A 23,363-nucleotide genomic window follows, 5' to 3' on the forward strand; every position below is an offset into this window, starting at 1 on the left:
TGACTTGGTTTTTATGGTGTTTGAACATTCTCCTATTAAACTGGAAACCTACCGTTGGCAGCGTCGTGTTAACATGTGAGAATCAGAGCGAGACACTGACTTACGTGATAGATTCAGTATCAGCTTCACAATTTTATTGTCTATGCACAAATTGTAAACTTTTCTTCATCACAGGGCAATCTCAAACACACGTGGTCCTTTCTCCTTTTTTTCTCTGTACGCTTTATACTGAGGAGTGTTGAAGTTCTGTTGCTAGATGACAACTTCTGTGACTCTGTTTACTTATTATAAATATATTCACTTTTTATTTATAATTTTGAAACGTACTGTAAAGGTATCTCTTGGGCAATGTAGGAGGAGTCAGATAGCTGAGAGGAACAGAGGCAAATTTAATTTTGTGTAAAATTTCTGGTTTAGGTATATTTGGTGAGTTTGCTGCCTATAATCATTATTTTAAATGTTGGAATTTTTACTCTTAGGTCTTTAATTTTGATCCTGGAGCTGCTGTGAAGCAGAGAACTGCTGAAGATGTTAAAGCGGACGAAGATGTCACCAAACTATGCATACATAAAAGGAAAATTATTGCTGTGGCTACACTTCATAAAAGCATGGAAGCACCACATCCTTCACTAGTTCTAACTAGTCCTGGTGGTGGAACAAGTGAGTAAAATCCTGCAGAATCATTTAATTACCTAATTTTAAATACATATAATTACTATGCAAAAACACCCCCAAAAGTCTAATGTGTCTATGAGTGCAATAGTAAACAGATTCAAGGAAGAAATGGAGGTAGTGATTAGAGAGGTGTAGGTAGATAGAAAATGAGTCTAAAAAGCAGGTCATCGCAGACTAAGAGCATGATTTTCTTGGAAAAGATATCAGATTGTTCTAGACAAAGAAAATACATTAGCTCTCATCTTTTGGAACTGTAGTAATATGTCTGATATTCTGTCACATGGGAAATTAGGGAAGCAGAATAAAGTGATTATAAAGGGATTAGAATGTGGCTAAGGACTTGGCTAAATGGGAAATTGTATTGCAAGGCAGAATATACAGCAAGAGAAGATCTCCACTGTAATTTCTCAAGGATTATTTTTGGGAACCAACCTGGATTAGCATTTTAATTATCCATATCAACAAAAAAATGAGGTAGTTTGTTGATGGATGGAGTTGACAGGTATTATCGAAACAAGAGAAGATCAAAACATGTTGAAAAACTGGGGGATCATTGAGACCTGGAGTGAAAGAAAAGGTATAGCAACAAATCCTGTTAATTGTAAGGTTATTCACCTGGGGACTAGTGAAAAAAGCTATTAGCTGTAAATTATTGAGAAAGAAGCCCTAGATATAGTAGCTGATCAAAGATGCCTGTGAGCAGTACCAGATGGCAGCATGGTGCAGATCAATGTGACTCAAAGAGAGAGAAGTACAAATGCCGTTGTATGCTTACTGCCTTTCCACGCCCCTGTTCTCGCTAGCGGCGCTCAAGCTGAAATAGAGCAGAGGCTTTTCTCTTAGTGAACTGCAAAACCCGTTTTATCAAAGTCATCTAGAAGAGTTTAGCTTGTTCAACCTGGCAAAGTGGTGGCTGAAAGGAGATACGATTGCCATCAATAAAGGCATCAGGAGAATCAGCACCAGAAAATAAAGCTACTGAAGGACAAAGTTAGCACTGAAAGAAGCAGCTACAAAAACACAAGTTGCATAGAAACTTAAACTGAAAATTAAGTGCTTTCTAAGGATTACAAGAAAAGGTTTCAAAGTAGTCTTACAAATCCAAATCGTTAGGACACAGGAGTGAAGTTGCTGTTAAGACAGAGCTCAGTAAGTTTATGGTTATTTACTATGATGCGTGCAACTTCTGGGAAATGGCCCTTGATAATCTGAGAGATCTTTTGCACCCCTGCATTGCTGTAATAATAGCTGGGTGATTGCTAGCCGCTCTGCAACCTGACTTCAAACTGGAAAATTTTAAGGATATAAAAATAAATAATAAATTTCAGATAGGTAGGCAGTGCTAAGATACCAGCGCTGTTCATAGTGCTGACGTGCTCTTCCATTTTCAAATTGCTATTTATGATTTTAAAGCTTTGTTTAAATTGATTTTTTTGCAATGTAATTTATGTTTTTAAACTGAACAGTGCAATTTGCCAAATTACTATGCATTTTCCTTGTTAATTTTTTTTAGTAGTAGTAGTACTTAAATTACATTTTTGTTTTCAAAAACTTAGCAAAATGAAGGAGGTAAAACCAGCTAAATATTAAAGACTCAAGTCACATTTATGTGGTCTTACCTTCTCTGTTGATCAGAATTTTGTGCACTAAGCAAAGAAGAAAATTTCCCAATAAATTCCTTTTGTAAAGGAAATGTCTTTTCATTTATGCACGCTTACATTTGACCATTTGCTTAGGTCCAGCATTCAAGGTGAGGGTTCTCGTACATGCTTCGTTTTGCAATTCAGTCTTGAGATTTGTCCCTAAATGAGACTTTGGTTGTATTTTGGGAAAGGTAATATGTTTGTTTCTGTCATGATGTAGCTGGTTGAGCAAATAGGATGAAGGCAGGATTGTCAGTGCCATCTGTCTGCTATGGCCAGGCTGAAGGAAAGAAGGGAGTTGGGTTCTTGTGAGTAGAGGAATTTAAAGGCACCTCTGAGTTCATTTGAACATGAAACCTTTAGCTCATTATTCGAGTTTAAGTTTGCATATTCAGAGGCTGCATGCCAAGCAGTCCAAGATGAATTACAAATTCCCAGAGCAGCAAAACTGGCAGAAAGTCTGCCAGACTTGGAGCTGCTTGTGATGGGATTCTTAAAGTAAGACATTGAAAAAAAAATCTTTTTAAATAAAACTGATATTAGTGAGCAGAAAAGGAAAGTGGTCTTGTGCTTTTGTAGGAAGGTCTAGTCTCAAAACTGGGGTTTACAGGAAATTGTTCCACTGTAGACGGGTTCCCGTGTCTGCATATGCAAATATCCCCAAGGCCTTTATCCTGAAAACAAATATATAAGGTAGAGCCCGTTCTTAAATTTAGCATCTTCACCCCAAGCAAAGCTTGTTGCAGCACCTGTAGGAAAAGCCTTAATTCAGTAAAGTAATACAGGACATGATACGTCCTCACCTTTTTAGCAAAGCAGTTCCCAGGAGCAGATGAACTCAGAGGACTGGAACTCGGTGCCCTTGTTGCCAGCGAGGGATGCAGAGCAGCCAGAGAAGCTGCATCCTCCCTTGCACAGCCACGGTCTCTTAGGTCTCTGCAATTAAGTGCTTGGCTGAATGGAAATCTGAGCCAAAGTCGTATGGCACAGCTCCCCATTCATCCTGATCAGGGACAGCATTTGGAGCAGGACCCTTTTCTCCGCAGGGCATGGAGAAATTTAGTCTAAACCCATGTTGGGCTTTGTTCCTCCTGTACTCAATAGATGGTGCCAGAGGCTCCTTTTCCCTGTGACAGTGATAGCCTGCTCCTCCTGCCAGCTCTTCCAGCGGTAGCCAAAGCGGTGGTGCTGGAGATTCAGGAGTAGGATGCTGGAGATGATGGTTAGAAGGAAAAGACCAAAGTGAAGGAAAAGGTTTTAAAGTTGTCCATATTTATGCGGTCTTTTTATGGGATGCGGAGTTAAGGTCTGTAAAACTGCACTATGTAGTAGGGTAGCACGCACCATTCCAGCAACCGCTTGGTGATTTTGGTATTATTTCTGTTGAGGCAAAAGTTTAGCCAAAAGGCTTTCTAGCTTTGATGAATATTTTCACACACAGTAGTTTTGCACTGAAATGTGTGATACCGGATTTCAAAACAGTAACTGTTGTGTTTTTAATACCAGGTGCAACTCCAGTAGTTCCTACTCGAGCAGCAACTCCAAGATCGATGAGGAATAAATCGCATGAAGGAATTACAAATTCTGTGATGCCAGAATGTAAGACTCCTTTCAAGTTGATGATAGGGGCATCTAATGCCATGGGTAGGCTTTACGTGCAAGAAATGGCTGGAAGCCAGCAACAAGAACTTCATTCTGTCTATCCTAGGCAGAGATTGGGTAGTAATGAACTTGGACAGAAGTCTCCGTATCGTGGCAGTCATGGTGGGATGCCCAGTCCAGCTTCATCAGGATCACAGATATACGGAGATGGCTCAATCTCTCCTAGGACTGACCCACTTGGAAGCCCTGATGTTTTCACAAGGAACAATCCCAATTTTCATGGAGCGCCCAACTCTAGTCCTATTCACATGAACAGGACACCTCTATCTCCACCATCAGTAATGCTACATGGTTCTCCCATACAGTCATCCTGTGCAATGGCTGGAAGGACTAATATACCTCTTTCCCCAACCTTGACCACAAAAAGCCCAGTAATGAAAAAACCCATGTGTAATTTTTCAACTGGTATGGAAATACCACGAGCAATGTTTCACCATAAACCTCCCCAAGGTCCACCCCCACCTCCTCCACCGCCTTCTTGTGCTCTTCAGAAAAAGCCATTAACATCAGAAAAGGATCCACTTGGCATACTTGACCCTATTCCTAGCAAACCAGTGAATCAGAATCCCGTTATCATTAACCCAACTACTTTCCATTCAAATGTCCACTCTCAGGTACCCGTGATGAATGTAAGCATGCCTCCTGCTGTCGTCCCTTTGCCAAGTAATCTTCCTTTGCCAACTGTAAAACCTGGTCACATGAATCATGGAAGTCATGTTCAAAGAGTTCAGCATTCTGCTTCAACTTCCCTCTCTCCTTCACCAGTGACGTCCCCGGTGCATATGATGGGATCCGGGATTGGAAGGATCGAGGCTTCTCCCCAAAGATCACGCTCTTCTTCCACGTCATCAGATCATGGAAATTTCCTGCTGCCTCCAGTAGGACCACAGTCATCCTGTAGTGGTATTAAAGTTCCTCCCAGGTCCCCAAGGTCAACAATAGGGTCACCGAGACCATCTATGCCATCTAGCCCTTCCACCAAGCATGATGGACTTAATCAATACAAGGACATCCCTAACCCATTAATTGCTGGAATGAGTAATGTATTAAATCCTCCAAACAATGCAGTTTTTCCTACTGCATCGGCTGGAAGTGGTTCCTTGAAGAGTCAGCCTGGTTTGCTGGGAATGCCTTTAAATCAGATCTTGAACCAGCACAATGCTGCCTCTTTTCCAGCAAGTAGTTTACTCTCAGCAGCAGCCAAAGCACAGCTAGCAAATCAAAATAAACTTGCTGGTAACAACAATAACAGCAGTAGCAATTCTGGACCTGTTGCCAGCGGTGGCAACAACGAAGGACATAGCACTTTAAATACCATGTTCCCTCCTGCTGCCAATGTGCTTCTACCAACGACTGAAGGGCAAAGTGGCCGAGCAGCACTGAGAGATAAATTGATGTCTCAGCAAAAAGATCCTCTGAGGAAAAGAAAGCAGCCGACCACCACGGTGTTGAGTTTGCTGAGACAGTCTCAGTTGGACAGTTCTGGAGTTTCCAAAGCTGGATCTGATTTGATAAGAAAGCAAAGTCAAAGCTCTTTTCCCATCAGTTCTATGTCCCAGCTACTTCAGTCCATGAGTTGTCAAAGCTCTCACATGAGCAGCAATAGTACCACCAGTTGTGGGAGCTCAAATACTGCTTTACCTTGCTCTGGTAACCAGATGCATTTTGCAGACACCAGTATGAACTCTGGCAGTCTCCAGAACTCGCTGGCACAGAGTTTACCCTTGCGAGGGGAAGGTGTGCACTGCCAGAACACAAACACTAACTTTGTCCACGGTACTAGCCCGGGCACAACCAACCATCTTGCAGGTTTAATAAATCAGATGCAGGCTAGCGGGAACTGTGGGATGCTCAGTCAGTCAGGAATGGCTTTAGGAAATTCATTACATCCGAACCCACCTCAGTCGAGAATCCAGGCATCCTCCACTCCAGTGATACCAAACAGCATTGTTAGCAGCTGTAATCAAACAAGTCCTGAAGCAGGTACGTTTCCTTCTAAAAGGATACCCCTATGTTTGACTGCTTGGAAATATATGATGACTATTCTTAAACGGGTTCCTTTTACGTATCTACTTTTTAAACTTGAGTTTACCAATATGAAAAGTCTGCCTCTCTCATGCTGATACCCAGATACTCAAAAATAAAACAAATAAGAAAAACCGGTGGTAGACTAAAATATATCTCCCTTTTTCTGAGCAAAATCATCCTGGCCTCCTCCTTGTGACAACTCTTGCTTCTATTAACTTCCACACACTCTGCATAAATAAAATCCATGCACTTCTGTACATACCCAGACCTCAGCTTTTGTCACTTGCCCAAATAAATTGGTGGAGGTGTTTTGCAGCATGCCCTGCTACTTCAACCCTAGAATGCTATGGCTAACCTGGCAGTGTATGTCCAGGCTATACATGTGTTCTTTACTGCTTGCATTAAAGAGTTGGTATTATCAGAGATTGGAGCAGTTACTAGGAGTACAAAAGTACAAAATAACCCTTTTCAGGGACATCGTGGGGGAATGGCAAGTCTGTGTTTGCCTTTATCATGATAATTTTACTAAGCTGGTAATTAAATGGTTGAATAAACTGTATATTCAGTTGGAAGAGTGCAGAGAGATTTCCTGGTTTATGCATCAGTGAAGACTTGGAGAGGAAACAGGTATGCTGCGGTTACTATCTCCATGCTTTTTGAAGATAAAAGGGAGACAGCTCAAAAATGTGTATTTCATTTAACCACTACTGGTTGAACAAAGTATGCAGTTTTGAAAGATGGTACTGTGTTAATTTCTTAAGCAGAAAGAAAACCTTCCGTTTGATATTTCAGACTTTCAGCTTGGTTAACTTTCAAAGCGTGTATTTGATACAGACATAGCTAAACTATGTCAGGTCAAACAGAAGTGACTGTAAGCATGCAAGCGGTCTCTCTCATTAACCCAAGAAAGAACCTGATGTGTATTCCTGAGCTTCCTCCAAGAGAGCTGTTTATTCTTTAAAACACAGAATGGAATTACCTAAAAATGGACTTATATAAAAATATTTTCTGGTATCATGCTGGTCACAGTGTCTGATGACTTTTAAGGGTTTCTTTCCATTCCTGGGGAAAAAAAGGCATTTTTTTTCCTTAGACATGTTGGCGGTTTGTGTTGCAAGCAAGCAGCTATTAATCCTTGTATGGCTGTTTTGCCTTGTCATGCTGACAAAGAGGAGTATTTCCTGATACAGTCTGTCTCTTCTGAGACTTTGTACTCTCTTCGGAACAGAGCAAAGGTCTGGTTTTGCCTTAGGAGCTTGCTTCCCTGTCCCACTAAACATACTACGAAATCCCTTTAGCAGAAATTCTTTGGGTTTCCACCTCTGTTGAGTTCAGCGGGGACCACTGGTATGTATGGGTTCTTCTGAATTGTCACTGTCCACACAGCTGAAGAAAGCTGTGAACGTATTGCAGCATTGGACTACGTTAACTTGCCCTCCAGAGAACAGAAAAGACTGAACGTTATGTGAGATAAGAGCCTGTGCGCCGGCGGTTACCGTCAAGAAGCTGAGCAGTAGTAGTTCACCCCGTGTGGGGTAAGGGTTGAAAAGGTTCAAGATTAAGAAAAGTTTTACGTTACATAAAAGTTATCAATAAAATGTTCCTTAAAGACTACTAAAGTGGGCTTCTAAGAACGAGAATCCAAGTTCATCCCCGTGTGGGATCTTCTTGTTCCTGCTCCATCACTTTGAGCCAGCCTTATGCTATAGGCGTGCCCTGCTTTGGTGTGGTGGTAGCTGGGACCACCCGTGAGGGCTGCCTTCGGGTCGATGTGTTAGTTCATCAGAGCCTTTGCTTCTGTTGCCAGTCCTTGTCTTCAGGCAAGCTGAATTTCTGCCTCAGAAGACAAATGTGACAGAAAAAAAAATCTGTGCGTGTGTCAAAGCCCCATGAAGAAAGGTTTCAACATAAACAGCCAGTTCAGTTCTTGTCAATATAGTAATACGTATATAACCCCACCTGGAAACTTCTGTTCTGCTGTGGTATTTCTACCGAATGGTATTTCTAATACCCTGGAGGTAGCTGATAGAATTATAGCAATATAATTACGGGGCCTTAAACTGACACTTTTTTTCTTGTCTAAATGATAAATGGTAGTTCTGTGTAGGCAAAGACTAGAAAGATTTGAATATGTTCTGTTCCTCACTACTGAACGGGTTTGTTGCTTTCATTTTGATGCTTGCAGAATACACACAACCTGCATTTAATTATTTTATTAATATCCATGATGGCTAGAAGACTAGAGACCTGTTTTCTTCTTTAAGATGAAATTTCAGATTCTGTTATCTTTGTATCATTCCCAGGAGCAAGGCCCTAAAACGGTGCATAAACCTTCATCCAGCCTCCTGCCTGAGTCATCGCAGCAGCATGGGGCTCAGGCATAAGATTTAAATCTAATCCATAGCCTGTGAAAATCCAGATAGCGGCGTTTTGTCGTATTTGCAGGAGAATGGAGGCATTTTTTCCGCGAAACAAGTGTGAAATGTTGAGTGTTTTGCATTAATAATAACCTTTAAAAATAAAAGTTAGTTTCCAGTCTGCATTCAGTTATGTAGACAAAACTGCTAAGAGGTATATTGTGAATTATTCTGTACAGAGGTATAGAGAGTTGTTAGTGTTGGTGGATGGAGCTGAGCAGTGTCAGACATGCCACGTGAATGTGCTTTCAAGAGCAGTTTAGCTGAGTAAGGTGTCTTTAGGAAACTCTTGTGTTCATATTTGAGTTTGTGGCTTTTTCTTTTGTTTTATTTCTAAGTATTTTAATTGCTAAATCTGTTTTCTGTTTCTGTGCCAGCATTCAGAATAGCTACTAATCAGAAAATAGTTCCTGAGAGGAAAAATACTGAGAATCATCACAATTAGATAGCTGCTTATTGCCTAAGCTTTTAATTATATTTTAACCACATGGACCAAGTTTTATTATTCTAGCTTTTGTTTTTTCTTCTGCAGATAATATCTTTAGTTTCCAGGTAATTTTCAGTATGAGTGTGATGGAATTAAAAATTAATAAATACAAAAACAAAAATTTCTATTTATGCAGTAGAAAGTTTTTGTGGTTTTCCAAGTTTGAGCCCTTGAAAACAAGTTTGATGCTCAATTAATTGTTTATTAACAATTTCAGTCTCTCAGTTATATAGTATTTGGGTTACAAACACTGTTTAATAACAGCTGTCTTACAGGAAGAGCTAGCAGCAGGTCTGTATAGATTACTTAGGGCTATTCCTTTGAAAAGAGTCCACTTTCTGCCAGGAGACGGGGTTCTAGACTCATTTTTTCTAATGAGTGGTGTTAATATTTCTGTTAACCTTTGACGCTGTATTCCTCGTTAATCAAGCCCTCAGTCTTCTGATACAAGCTGAAGGTAGAATCCAGTTTGGAAGCTTTAAGATTTATTCATTACGCCACTTTGCTTCTCAGAAGTAGCCTTTGGATTTGTCTGTTCTTTTTGTAAAATGGGACTGCATCACTGTGTGATACATTTTATTGTAAAGTCTGCTTCATTTATTTTTTTCTTGCTGTTAGCATGTGCCATTAGTCCAGAAGTTCACAGTGTAGAAAATCTGTGTGTGAGTGTTGAACATTCAACGTGCAAATCCTGCTAAGAATGCAACATGCATAAATGATGGGATTGATGAAAACAAGTGAAAAATATTTGGGAGTAAAAACTATATACAGCTGATAAGGGAAATGAAGGGAACTAATATAATAACCATAATGAATAGAAATAAAGATGATAAGTTGTCTCAAATATCAGAACATCAGAAATACGAGAAAGTCTAGGTTGAGAAGTTTAGTAGTGACAGGTAAAGGGCAGATTTGGCAAACAAAGGCTACATCCCTTCCACAGACTCAAACCAGTAGTTTTTACTGGTGAAATTTACAGAACAGAAAATAGTAAAATATAATTAAATAGGGGGGAGCTTCTGTCCCACTCAAACAGAATTTATTTTAATGTAGCCAAGTACAGTGTAATATAATTGGGAATGGAACATTGCCTTGGAAAACAGTGACTCAAAGAAGGGTTTTAGGAGGCTTTGATTTAATAGACTTAATGCAAACTGTCAGATCAATGATGTTGGGAAAAAAAAAAAAAAAAAAAAACCAAACCAAAACCAAACCATAAAAAGAAAAGCTTGGTGGATCCTTGGAAGCACAGAAATGGGAATACGCAGTGGAACTGGGGATGCTCCTGACTCTGTGTATAGTTGAGAAAACCAGAGTTAGGATGTGGCATTTTGGCTAGCAGTGGTCACTGCTCGTGAAAGGTACAGAAATACCAGCAATTTCAAAGGAGGGCAGCAAAATTGGTACGGGTGGTTGTCAACCAGACCTGGGGATGCAAGCCCTAGAGGCAATGTCTGTGCTCTGTTTTCCAGGAGATCCTGAAGTCAGGCTCACCTCCCACGCTGTCAGCTTGTCAGCAGACCAGATGCCAGGGAGTTGAGCTGGATGTGAGGTATTCCAGCGCTTGGGAATTCCCTGAAATCTGCTCTTTCAAAGAAGTACCCAGGGAATAGTATCTCTTCTACAAGTATTTATTCTTGGGCACTATCTGAAAAGGTGGAGGGCTGAATTATTTTTACCTTGTTGGCAGACGTTCGCTAGCAACTTCAGTGGCTGAAAGCTGGTACATTCAGCGTCAAAGAAACGAGTGGTTTCCTTTTTGTGAGAATACTAAATGTTGAAATCCTCTAGCAGAGGACATGTTGAGTATATGAACAGGAAGAGTCTTAAAGAAATTTCGCGAACCGCATGGGCGTAGGATCATTTTGAATGATGATGGTGGTCGCTTCTGACCTTAGCATCAGCTCAGCTCGGTTCCCCTCTTGCTGCCCTCCCATACTGACCTTCGGGTGTCACGAAGAACTGCGCTGCTTTCACACTCACTGCTCAGAATAGTTATACATCTGTGTTAAACTTTATAATGTAGCCTCATTATCAGGATTTCATCCCAATATAACCTAAAGGACTCGTGAAAGATTTTTTTTCTGCCAAACTGACAGTTGGCTGGAGCTAGTCAAAGTGGAGCTATCGGGGATTGTCTTCTTGCAGAATCAGAAACTATCTTGTGGATAATCAGATTACAGCTCAGAGAAAAAATATTTTCAAATCAGACCGGCCTTTGGTTTTTTTCTTCTTCAGCAGCATGGGGGGGACAGGTCCCAGTTCTCTGCCATTTGTCCTGTTTAGTTTGCTCTTGCCTGTGCCTGTAGCACAAAGCTATGTCTCCTGAGGAGTGGATTCCTTTAGTCTAACTAAAGGATTTGTCCTTAATTTAGGTGAAAAATACTGATGAAAAGTACTGCTTCAGATTTTAATTTCTGAACCTGGTTTTCTTTGTAGTTTGGGGTAAGTATTCTCCCTTACCTGCTGGGAGAGCTGTGACTAAATGCTTTAGATGGAAAGGAATGATGCTGCAGTCACATCCGTATTTTAATGATGTGAGGAACCTAAAGCGTAAAGTGTTACATGAATAAAAGGTTAAATGTACTGTTGGATGTAGTGGTAGTTATCAACATAATGTAGGCCCTTGCTTCTCTGAAAACGGTCTTTCCTATGCGTCAAAGAAAACAGAGTATTTTAGAAGATATCACATTAAACATTGTACAAAGTGGCATATTCTAGTATGTGAGTCTCTGGATTTGCTCCCCAAAATTACTCTTATACATCATAGAATTACAAAATCAGTAGAACTTCTTGACTTGAAATTCAGAAGAGTATCTGGCTGGCATCCTTCATGGGGCTTGCTATGTCTGAGAAAAGTTTCTATTAAACTGAAATAACCCCTAGACAGGATGCCAACCAGCTACTCTTCTAATTACAAAGCCAATTGAAATGTTCTATTGATTTGGGATTTCGGCATTTATATAAATGTACAGAGGGACTTTTCTCGGGGGGGTGGGGGGCTGTGACTATAAGGAATCACTGTTACTTAAACCTGGAACTCAACATTCTACCCTCTTTCCCCTTGTTATTTTGGGGAGAAATAAGTGATTATTTTTCTATTCAAATGAGAACTATGAATAATGGGGAAAATGTTCTCCATGAAGAATAAGGTTTCCAGGTGTGAGACAGGTATTGTAGGTCAGGTCTGCTCCCTACCCTGCAATTCAAATGAATATTCTCATTTGTTTGCTCTTTTTAACTCTTGATAGAAGATTTATGCACAAAACCACTCTCATTCTCCGAACATAAAGGAATTGCTGACTTAGTAGGCATCAGCAATCGTATTAGGTAAAACTTAATTGTTAACCTGATAGACTTTTATACAGTCAGTGTAAACATACTTGCTACCACAAGGTTTACAGTAGAAGAAAAATTTGGAAGTGGAATAGATTTGTCTTTTCAAATTACCTCTATTTACAAATGTTTATTGTTAGCAAGTGCTAGCAAATTGGAAAAACTTAGGAATCAGCTCAATCTCTACTTAGTTAACTCAGTTGTTTAGTTCAGGGAGCTGAAATGAATAAGCTTCTAATTTTAGTAGAAGTGAAAAAAGGAAATGTAGGAATAATTTATTTATAGCTATATCAGACATGTTATGCTGGTTGAGTTTTGGTGAGCAAAGACCAGAAATGGTACTATTAACTGAGCGCTGGCTTGTCGAGGGTTGTGCTGGGATGATGTACCACTTCTCCCGCATCCTGGGGCACGTGCGAGGCTCACTCGGGAAAGGCCTGCGGCTATGTAGACCTCAACATTGTTACTACATCCTTCATCCTTGTCTTTGAACTTGATACCGTCAATGTATATTAGCTATACTCTGACCTCACCTGCTGTCTGGGGCCCTTCGGGCACTGCCGGACGCAGTGCCTGAATCGCAGTGGCGTTACCTCTGAGATAGATACCAAGCTTAAAAGTTCAGCTCTGCTGAGCTCCGCTTACCGAGAACATCGCTTGCTTAGACACACAGCTTGGTTTTTTCTTGTGGTGTTTTGTTTCTTAAAATTTGAATTTGCTGGTAACTCTCAGTGTTTGAGTTAACCAGACTCCTACCTGGTTAGTGTTTTAAGTGCCATACATTTTTCTAGGAATTTATATTAATAAAAGTTGGAGTATTTGTAAAAAATAATAATAAAATAATGCAGAAAGATGAGTCTTATTTTATTAAAGATGTTATTGTGAAGGAAAACAACTAGTTATATAAGATTTTCCATACATATTTAGCTCTCACCATCTTCTGAAAATATTCTTAAGCAGAACCAGTGGGCAATTCCAAAACTTGCTAGAGGGTGGAGTGGGCACTATTGAAAGAAATAACGCTTTTTATTGAATTTTTAGTTTCCAAATTTGCAATAAAATGTTGTAACTCATCTGCAATGCATCTCCCACAATTGTGAATGGGGGAATGATACAGGACGAGGTCAGACCAAGTGCCAACGCTGAGAAAATACTGAAAGACTTCCTTCATTTGTATGCTGTTGTCTTGACAGTTTTTTACTAGAAGACTGCTTCTGCTTTCGACTGACAGCTAAGCACATAAGAACAGTTTTCCCAAAGTCATTTTAAAAACAGCAGTGATGGTAAAATGCAGAAGTTGGAAGAGACAGGGGCAAGGAGAAGAGCCAAGACCAAAATTCGGTCAGGTATTTTAAAAAAAAGCCTAATTTTAAGCATTTCTGTTGTCGTAGAAACTGCTTTGGGCTTTTTGCCCTTCCCCCAGAATTCTGACAGACTCATTCTTGACTAAGTCACTTTTCAGAAGATGCAGAGACTGCATGCTGTAGTCCTCAGTGATTTTCATCCTTAAAATAATCTGTTAAAACAAGATTTTGAAAAACACTATTAAGAAAGGGGCCAACATTACAGCTGTTTTGTTGTAAGTGAGAAAAAAAAAATATGATCATGCAGCGTTATGCCTTTGGTAGTCATAGTAATACGCTTAGCTGCTACAGTGATAAGCGTGATATTATGGATAGGCAGTTAAACCTGTTTCACAGAAGAGCACATTCTGTGCGGACGGAGTATTGTATATGAGGGGAGTTCATGTTTTTAACTGGTTCTGCTGGGCTGAGAAGGATGTTTTATTTATTGGTCCGTTGTTCGTGATTTCTCTGTTGTCTCAAGGGAGTGCGTGATCTCGATAAGGAAAACAACTGACAGTAGTTTGCGGTTAACTGCTGAATTATGGTTTCTTCGGAATTGAAAGCACTATAATAAATGTGATACCAGATAAATATCTTAAATGTTTTCCATTCCAAAAAGAAAACGGAGAGTATAATTATAAAAATGTATAGCTCTTGGTTCTAAGTTTATAGGTAAGTGATGGAATATGTAGTTAAAGCAAGAACATGTTGTCTCAAATTTTTAAGGATTATGAGGTCATATCATTTCCCTCAGCGATTATATTTCTGTGAAAGTTAAGCCTCTTAAAATCACTAATTTAACAATATTGCTACTGATGCAAACTATGTGTTCGTATCTCTAAGTTGATATTAATTCTTATTTTGTATTAGTATTGCAGTAGCTTCTGGAGGCCTCGAGCGCGGATTGGTGACCCCTATGCGGTAGAAGTTGCACTAACATTTTGAGATAGAGTAGTAATTACAATGCCTAAGTGATCTTTTCTACTTTCACACCTTCATAATCTCAGGGTAAGGCATGCAGTGGAACTTTCCTCTCTCCACTCTGGCTGGACCTTTTTGAAAGGATCGTGCAGCTCTCTTCTGCAAGAGCTACTGAGTTTTACCCTAGGAGAGGTTGGAAGTGGTGGAGGGTTTAGCAAGAAGCTCACTACGTGGCCAAGGAGTTAAATGTGAGTTTCTGTCAAGGGTTTCAAAAACTTGAAATGTTCTAAACTAAAAAAGCAATAAAGAAAATATCAAATATAAAATAAATCTAGCTGCATTTTTATTGAATATGCAGAAAAGTAAGAATTGAGAAAGTGGTATCTATAACATTTGTTCTCAGCTCTTAAAATGTTTTAGGTGTTAATGGCTAATGAGCAAGTTCTGCACTTCTAGTTTCCCAAGTACTTAATACACCTGTTTTATCAGTTATTTTTGTTTTACAAATTCCAGCAGTGTACTGTTGAGACTGTTGAAATATTAGAGTACATAATGGATAGTTTCACAGAGAAATGCGTTGTAAAACTACTTGCATTATCATTTTCTATTTGGTATACTTTAACTGCAGTTTTTTAGGAAAATGCATATGTAGTTAATGTTCTTTGATTTGGTAGAAATACTTTTAGCATCTCTGAAGACTACTATAGTTTGCTTTCGGTTTGAATTGTCTGGTTTCTAGGGAAGCTGAGCATTATTCACAGTATGTGAAGTCATTACTGTTCTTACATATTTATATGCAGACACGATGATTCTTCCACTGCAGAAATGATGTATGGTTTTTGATTCTTTCCTTTTGTTTAGTTTGAAATCAATAGCTCATACCCCAAATTCTCTTTCCGAGGACAGCCATTGAAGCTTGCCATACAAGTCTTCATATTGTTCAAATCTTAATATTGTTTAAAAACCAGGACTGAAAACAAGATAGACCTCTGACTACATCCTGCCATCGCAATAGCATATGTGTACATATGCATCCCTGTCTTTTCATGGTAGCACAATGCTGAGATATTAATGATAAATATCTTCTGCTCTAATTTATTTTAAGTGAGCAGGGAGAGTGAATCTTCTCAAACACAAACTGATTTCATAATGCCCATTATTTTATTGTATTCGCTTAAGAATACCTGTCAAGCAATACTTCAAAAAAAGGTACACGGATAAAATCCACGCAGGAAAATAAACCTTCTTTCAAAAGAAAACAAAATAAAAATGCTCATAAATAAAATACTATAGCCCACAAAGTAATAATTTTAAAAATGTATATCCTATTCAATTTCCATTTATTTACTCCCAAAACATTTATTTGACTCTCTAAGAGAACAATAGATCTACTTTTTCAGCATTCTGGATATTTCTTCTTCTCGCTGCATTACAAAGACAGTTCCTTTTTCTCAACAACTGGCAAAAGAAACTTTTGGCAGGCACTTCTGTCTGCAGGAGCTGGAAGCCAGTGTTTGTCTTAGGCTTTTATGGCTTTTAGTCTAACTCCTTCATCTTTTTTTTCATTCCCCTTTTACTCTTAAGAGCTTCTGATTATTAAGGCCTGTTGTTTACGGAGCCAACACGTATGATACCTTGGGTTTCCAGAATTCAAAATACCTTGTTTTTATGAAACTTGGAATCAAACTTGTGATTTCCTTTTAGCTTTCAACTCCCATTCGCGTTTCTCATCAAAAGCCTCCTAACTGTCATCTTGGAGCCTTGGATACAGTAATAACGAACCGTTTCGTGGTGGAGTTTTGGGTGAGCGAACACACTGTCGAAACTCTTTGGTGCTGCGGCGCATCTTCTTCTGGCTGTCATCCTTCTGCAGGACTGAAAGAAATCCAAGCGGTCGGAATCGCAGTCCTGCTTTCCTTACAGCACTGCTGGCCAAGACAACTTGTTTGCGTAGGGCTCTTTTTTCAGCTGACATCCACCATCTGGTTTCCACAGTCATCCTGCCCTCGTTGAAAATTCTAGAAAATACAATGTATGGGTCTAGATATCACTTTGAATAAAAGACAGACCTCAAAGGACATCCAGAGTCAGTTCCAGATCACCTCTGCTACGCTTTGGTGCTACCACCCAATTTGGAAGGACAGGCCTTTTATTAGGACTTTTCTTCTCTTGTACTTGCAGTGTAGCTGACAGCGTTGCTTTGATGAGGCACGTTACGTTTTTCCGTGCTGTTCAGAGAACTCTTCACAGCTTCATGCTGCCGATGCCAGGCATCGCTTTCTTCTCATTGCACCTTGTCTCCTCGTGAGTCGAAAAGACAGGACTGCTCATGTTTGTCCTGGAACTTGGAGATTTCATTTTGAAACTGGGGAAGGACAGTTCAGAGGGCTCTCCGAGGGCTCTTGTGGTCCTCCCAGAGGAAGATGGCCTTCTGCACCTTGTTTATTCAGTGCTATCAATCACAATTATGGAAATTATCCATGTTTTATAAAGGGGGAAAAATAATTCAGATTTTTGTCTTTTGGATTGGGGCCAAACGTTCAAAAGAAGTTTAGCAGCACTATATTTTAATGAGAATGGGTGTGCGTGCATTTCTTCATCTGGAATATTGACTTGTTGGAGATGGCATTTTGGAAGAGATCCAGAAATCATATTGTGGCAATTCAGTCTGTTGCTGGAGATAGATTTGTCCCAGAATGCAGTTGTAAATATTGTATTGGCTACTACCCAATTCAGGACTTCTCTACACCAGTTCCTACCGTGTCTTTCTGTGAGGCAGGTTTAACAGAAGCTGGGGGGGATATTTGCCTGTGTTTTCTTTTCCTGCTGAAGTCTGGCTGCTCATTGCCTCTTCAACTCCCAAACTTCTAAAGTCTGGATTGAAATAAGGACACATTTTCTTCCTCCTACTCAGAATCCACCCTTTTTTTTTTTCTTTGTTTCCCTAGTAGCAATTAATTAATTGCCTAATTAATCTGGAGAAAGGACGAGTGTTGAATGCACTCTAGACCTCTCAGGTTAGATCTCCAGAAGCAGTGTTTGATGGGGGTTAGAAAACAGAGCAGTGTTTGACAAAAACCTAGCAACAATTTTACAAGTTTGAGATTTGCTTCACACCAAATACTATTCCATGTGGTCATTTACCTGTGTGGAATGGAAAGTAGGATCATAAATAAATTAAAAATGGAGATTAGGTCCACTTGAAAATACCAAAATTAGGTTTTATATTCATGAGAGCTCTATATATAGAATAGTTTCCTCACGCCTGAATTAAAAATCTATCCATGTGCTGCTTAACACATTGAATACGATTTCTAGTAGCGAGGGAAGCCTGCCTTAGCTACCGAGGAAAAAGCCTGTATATCTGTCTTTCTCCTATTGCGGGAGTAAAGAGTTTCCAAAAAAATACTGCCTGAAATGAACTCATGCCTTAGAAAGTCCAGTATATCCGACTATTCCTGCAGGTCAGGCTAAGCAGACGGTAACCTGGTTTTATCTATATGACAGTAAGATTTTATATGGAAGGTCATTTACAAGTGGGAGAAATAGCCATCTGAAGATGTTCGGGTATTACCTGGCCATCTTAAACTGGATTACAACTAGAGACACTCACGTTAAGTGTGTCTCGAAGTGCAGTGACAGTTTTGGTTCAGCGAGCAGTTCTTCAACCAACATTATTTAAGAGGCCCTATGTATTTTTTAAGTACGGTAGGCATCCATCTTGTGTCTTTTGAGTGGTACAGCTGATTCTTCTGTTAAAACCGTATAGGAATGGCTTTATAATGGTATTTCTTACATCTGTAGTTTGGTCTTTGGGACTTCTCCTAATATTTAAATCCTTGGAATGTCAGTTCTGGGTACTGATTTAAACAAAACAAAATAGAAAAATTTGAAAATTTCCTTTTTTGTGAGCAAACAGGTACCTGATAGTTAATAAATTTCCTTTTTTGTGAGTGAACAGGTACCTGATAGTTAATAATGTGTATCACTGCGGGCTCTGTAGCATACTGATCCATTACAAGCCTGGCATGAGAGTTTGAAACTATTACAAGTGGGTGTGTTTTCTTTGGTGAAACAAAAAGAATTTGCTTTTAGCCACAAGATTTTAAAGACTTCTCTGTTACTTTTCTAGAAATGCAGTTTAAAATATTTCAGAGATTAGTAAAAAAAGGAAGATGTGCAGTTGTATTTTAGTTTAGGTTCTCTGGGATTTGCGTAATTGAATTTGAGTAGCCAGAGTTTACGGTTGTGTGTTAAAAATAAGTAGTAAACATACACGTTGAATTTGATTTTATGTTATGCCATTCATTTGTATGAAGTATGTTTTACTATTGGCTTATTTACAAAAACAGCAAAATACTGAAAGGAAAAAAAAGTGCACACACATGAAAAATCGTTCTAACATGTCATCTCAGTAGGTCATGTACACCTGGATGTGTAAACATGTGCTTGAGAGAATCTTTCTTTTTTCTGTTATGTTTCATTTTGGAGGCATTGCCAGAGGTGGCTTCCCTCCAGAATTAGGTAACGAGTAGCAGGACAGATACATTGGCAGAAAGCTGTGTTTTTCATTCATCTCTACCAATAGGTTTGCTGTTACTAGCTTCATCTTAGTTTTGAATAATTTCTGAGCAACTTGTCTGATTAGCAGCTTTTCATTGACTTTTATTGGGAAGGGTCTATAATTTGGAAGTCTGTATTTCTGAGCTAGAAAGCCGGGGAGGGCGTGGGTGCCAGTTTCTCAGTATATATGAGACATTTGCCAGGCCTGGGGGTGTCAAGATATAGAGCATTTGCTATTCCTGCCTAATCTGAAATGTTAAACACAAAACCATAAGTGGAGATCCAGTGGGACATATATTTTCAGTGCATGGTTGGCTTTTCGTTCCTCAAGTGCTTATCTGTTTTTTTGTTCCAAACTGCTGCCTAGAGAAATGTACTTGTCATGAAACTGCTTTTACTGCTTTGTTAACATATTTCTCATCACAGCAGAATAGGATATCCTCTGCTTTATGATTACAATTTGTTCTTACTTTATCTTCTGTTAATTTATTATTTAATTTCTGTACTGATAATGGGACCTGGGAGAGAGGGTGTGATCTTTCTTCTCATGAATTCAATGCAGGGCCTCATGTACTGTGTTAATTTTGTACCTTTTTGAGTTGTCATAACGTTACAGTACTTGAAAATGGTATTTTAAGTTACAAATGATGTAAAGATTTGATTCAGTTCTTACCAGTTAACAGTGTAGTTGCATATCCCTTTTCAAATAGTATTTGTTTAGAGAAATGATAAGTGATACTTTCTGATAATCATAGAATTATATGGATCATAATCGATACCTTCTGATCTCTGTCATGTGAGCTATACTTGTGGACAGTTGGAATGGAAAATTATTTTATTGCATCAAAACCATAGCTAAATACATTTATAATTATACAGTTTTATATAAATGCAGTATATAATTTTAATACCCAAATTTTCTCCAGTGAATAGCAATGGATAAAGTAGAAAGGCATAGTTCACGGCAATTTCACTTGCTTTAATTCTCCTAGTCTCCCTTTATAGGTTTTTTGCGCATGACCACTGTCAGTTCAAGACTCTGCCTTAAGTGAAAGACAATGAATAATTTATTTTATACTTCAGATTTGGTAAAGGGCTATAAAGATACCCAAATAAACTTTATTATTCTCTCCCTCTTTCCATGTAACACCCTCACAGTAGATCTACCCAGCTGGTCTTTCTTTTCAAGCCAAGTGATGGATATGACTAGACCACCCCAATTATTTACATTTTTTTCTTTATAAATTGTTGGGGTTTTTTGTCTGCTAACCTACATTGACCATAATGTGTTTTGCTCATTAGATTTTTGTCACAGGCATCATCATGACATGTAATTGTCATGATTGTATTTTTTCTTCTGGAGTCCAAAATAATGCTTTAAATAATAATTCTCCAAAACCCCATTAAAGGAATAGAGCAGGAAATAGAAGTGCATAAGTTTCACATCTACATTTAGATCATGTACTCGCACTCTTTCACACAACATCATTCGTGTCTCCCATTGATCCTTCTTCCTAGTAGTTAATTTCATACTGGTCCACGACTAGCTACATTAAGTTATGGTTGCTTTTAGGTTTATGCTAATCAAAATATGTAATGAACGAAATCCTATAGTATCCGCGCTCAAAGAAATTTAAGGGAAATACAAGTGTATAGTTAAATAATTTCCAATGAGATGTAGCACAGCACGTAGTATCGGAAGTAGCTGATGGCAGATACGTTCATATTTAAAAAATACTCAAGTCCAGATGCTCAAAGGATTTTCTTTCCTGTGCATGGGTATCAAACGTTACTGTTTTGGATTGATCTAGTTAGTTTATAACTTTGACGATAGTCTCCCAACAGGCAGTATGCTGTTAATAGTTTTGTTCTTTTGCGTTGCAGGGGGTTCAGGACCGTCATCATCAATAGCCATAGCTGGCACCAGCCAACCGGCCATCACAAAGACAACATCTGTGCTTCAAGATGGTGTTATAGTCACTACTGCAGCTGGAAACCCACTTCAGAGCCAGCTGCCCATTGGGAGCGATTTCCCTTTTGCTGGCCACGAACACTCGCTTCATTTTCCGCAGAACAGCTCTTCAAACAACAATCTTCCACATTCTTTGAATCAAAACCTCCTCAATTCTCTACCTATCTCTTTGCCAGTGAATCAGCAACATCTCCTAAACCAGAATCTATTAAATATACTACAGCCTTCAGCAGGAGAAGGCAAGTCTGAGGTCAACCTCAACCCTTTAGGTTTTCTCAACCCGAATGTAAATGCTGCTTTAGCTTTTCTCTCCAGTGACGTGGATGGGCAGGTATTACAGCCTGTTCATTTTCAGCTTCTAGCAACCCTCCTTCAGAACCAAGCCCAAGCAGCTGCCATGCTTCCCCTACCATCTTTCAATCTGACCATCTCAGATTTGCTGCAACAGCAAAATAACCCTTTACCCTCAGTAACCCAGATGACAGCCCCACCTGACCATTTGCCAAGCAATCAGTCAGAAAGCAACAGGGTGGAGACCCTTTTAACCAACCCCCTGGGCAACCCCATACCCAGCTTTTCAGGCACTGACACTACTTCTAACCCCCTGCTCCTCCCAGCTGTCTCTGGGGCCTCAGCATTAATGGCCTTGAACCCCCAGCTGGTGGGAGGTGTCCTGAACTCTGCATCGGGCAACACCGCTCATCATCCAGAGGTTTCCATAGCCACCTCCTCCCAGGCAACCACTACCACAACCACTACATCATCAGCAGTGGCAGCACTGTCTGTCTCAACCCTGGGTGGTGGGACAGCAGTGGTGTCAATGGCAGAAACATTGCTGAACATATCTAATAATGCTGGGAATACATCTGGTCCAGCTAAACTCAACAATAACTCTGTGGTGCCACAGCTACTTAACCCTCTACTGGGGACAGGTCTGCTTGGTAAGTTCAATTTCTTCACAGATATAAAAGGAAAAAAAAAAAAAAAAAAAAGGAAGAGGGTTGGGGAGGGGGAGTTTCGGATTCTAGTTTCTTTTTTTAAAGACTCCACTTTATCATACTTCTTTTTGTAAGGCTTTTGTATGTTACAGCTTGTTTATTTCTATTGAGGAAAACATAACTGTTATTGTAAGAAATTTAAAATACAATCTAATTTAATTCAGTAACATTTAATACTAGTTTTGGAAATTATTTTATACTCCATTCTTAATTCTGATGCCACCTAGACCTACTATATACACCTTAAAATTCTGTAAGCAATTGGACTTGTTTCTTTTTTCAAGTAGTAAAAGCACAGGTGCATCTCTGGGATGCGGTGTTTCATTTCAAGTGCATGTGGCATCACAGGGTTAGTATGAGTAGCTGTGCAGTAGATGAAAAATGGCCAAGTGCATTTTTCCCAGTGAATTAAAGGTGCCAAAACCATAAGCACGCTCCCTGTAAAGTAATCCGTAAAGCACTCGAAGTAGGTCCTTGCACAAGTTCAAAGAGGAAGGTTGCCCTTCGAGCCCTTTATTGTGTATTTATATTTTCTCATTTCTCGTTTGGTTGTTTTTTTTTTAACTCGTAGTTTAGAAACCCGGGGTATTTCACTTGACAAACATGTACATCCCAAAACAAGTGATTAAAAAGCCCTTAAATACAAGTTTTTTCTCCTGGGTCTTTTGATGGTTTTTACCAAGAATATGTAATACAGTTAGTACTCCTCTGTTGTTTGGACTACGTAATCTAATAAATAGACTAGGAGGAGGAATTAAGTAGTGGCAAAGAGCTGATAAGTATTTTAACTTATTACTTCATACTTACCTACTAAATGGCTATCGTGAACTCAACTCTGCTTTGCATTTTCCCTGTAAAGTACGACTAACCAATGATTCTGCAAATGGCAATTTTAAGAAAAACATGAGCTTTTTATTAAAAAACAAAAAGCCACCTAGGAAATGGATGGATTTTTAAGCTTTATTATTTCATAAAGTCATTTTCAGCAGCGTTTTTTACTAGAACCATAATTTTCATTCATGTAAAGTGAGATTTTCATGTAATACAAAATGTGAATACAGTTGTTTCTCTAGAACGTAAAAAAAAAAATTGTTTAGTGTTGGCTGACATGTCTGTGAGCCAAAAAGCCTTTGCTCATTTGCAGTTAGCTCACGTTATTTTGTCAGTGAATGAAAAACTAGTTTTGTTGGTTTTTTGAAATTATTTTCTCTTTCTCTCTCTCTCTCTCCCCTCCTCCTCCTTCTCCCCCTCACCACCCCAGTACTGTTTGAAGCAGTCACTCTTTGGAAACTAAGAGTAAAATTCCAAGATAACA

General features: G+C 39.2%; 1 protein-coding gene across 10 annotated transcripts in view; it reads left to right on the forward strand.

Annotated features, from left to right (window-relative positions):
- MBD5 (methyl-CpG binding domain protein 5) overlaps nucleotides 1–23,363 on the forward strand; it is a 149,103-nt gene that overhangs the window by 105,810 nt on the left and 19,930 nt on the right. For 8 of the 10 annotated variants that reach the window (XM_052791368.1, XM_052791371.1, XM_052791375.1 and 5 more), the window contains 3 exons: nucleotides 480–660; nucleotides 3,825–5,963; nucleotides 20,963–21,991. In XM_052791368.1, the coding sequence (XP_052647328.1) occupies nucleotides 480–660; nucleotides 3,825–5,963; nucleotides 20,963–21,991 (3,349 nt within the window). The remainder of the gene's footprint in view (nucleotides 1–479; nucleotides 661–3,824; nucleotides 5,964–20,962; nucleotides 21,992–23,363) is intronic. The other 2 variants (XM_052791376.1, XM_052791377.1) reach the window with 1 other exon arrangement.

This window comes from Harpia harpyja, chromosome 7 (assembly GCF_026419915.1).
Source record: "Harpia harpyja isolate bHarHar1 chromosome 7, bHarHar1 primary haplotype, whole genome shotgun sequence".
In the NCBI taxonomy this organism is placed as follows: Eukaryota; Metazoa; Chordata; class Aves; order Accipitriformes; family Accipitridae; genus Harpia; species Harpia harpyja.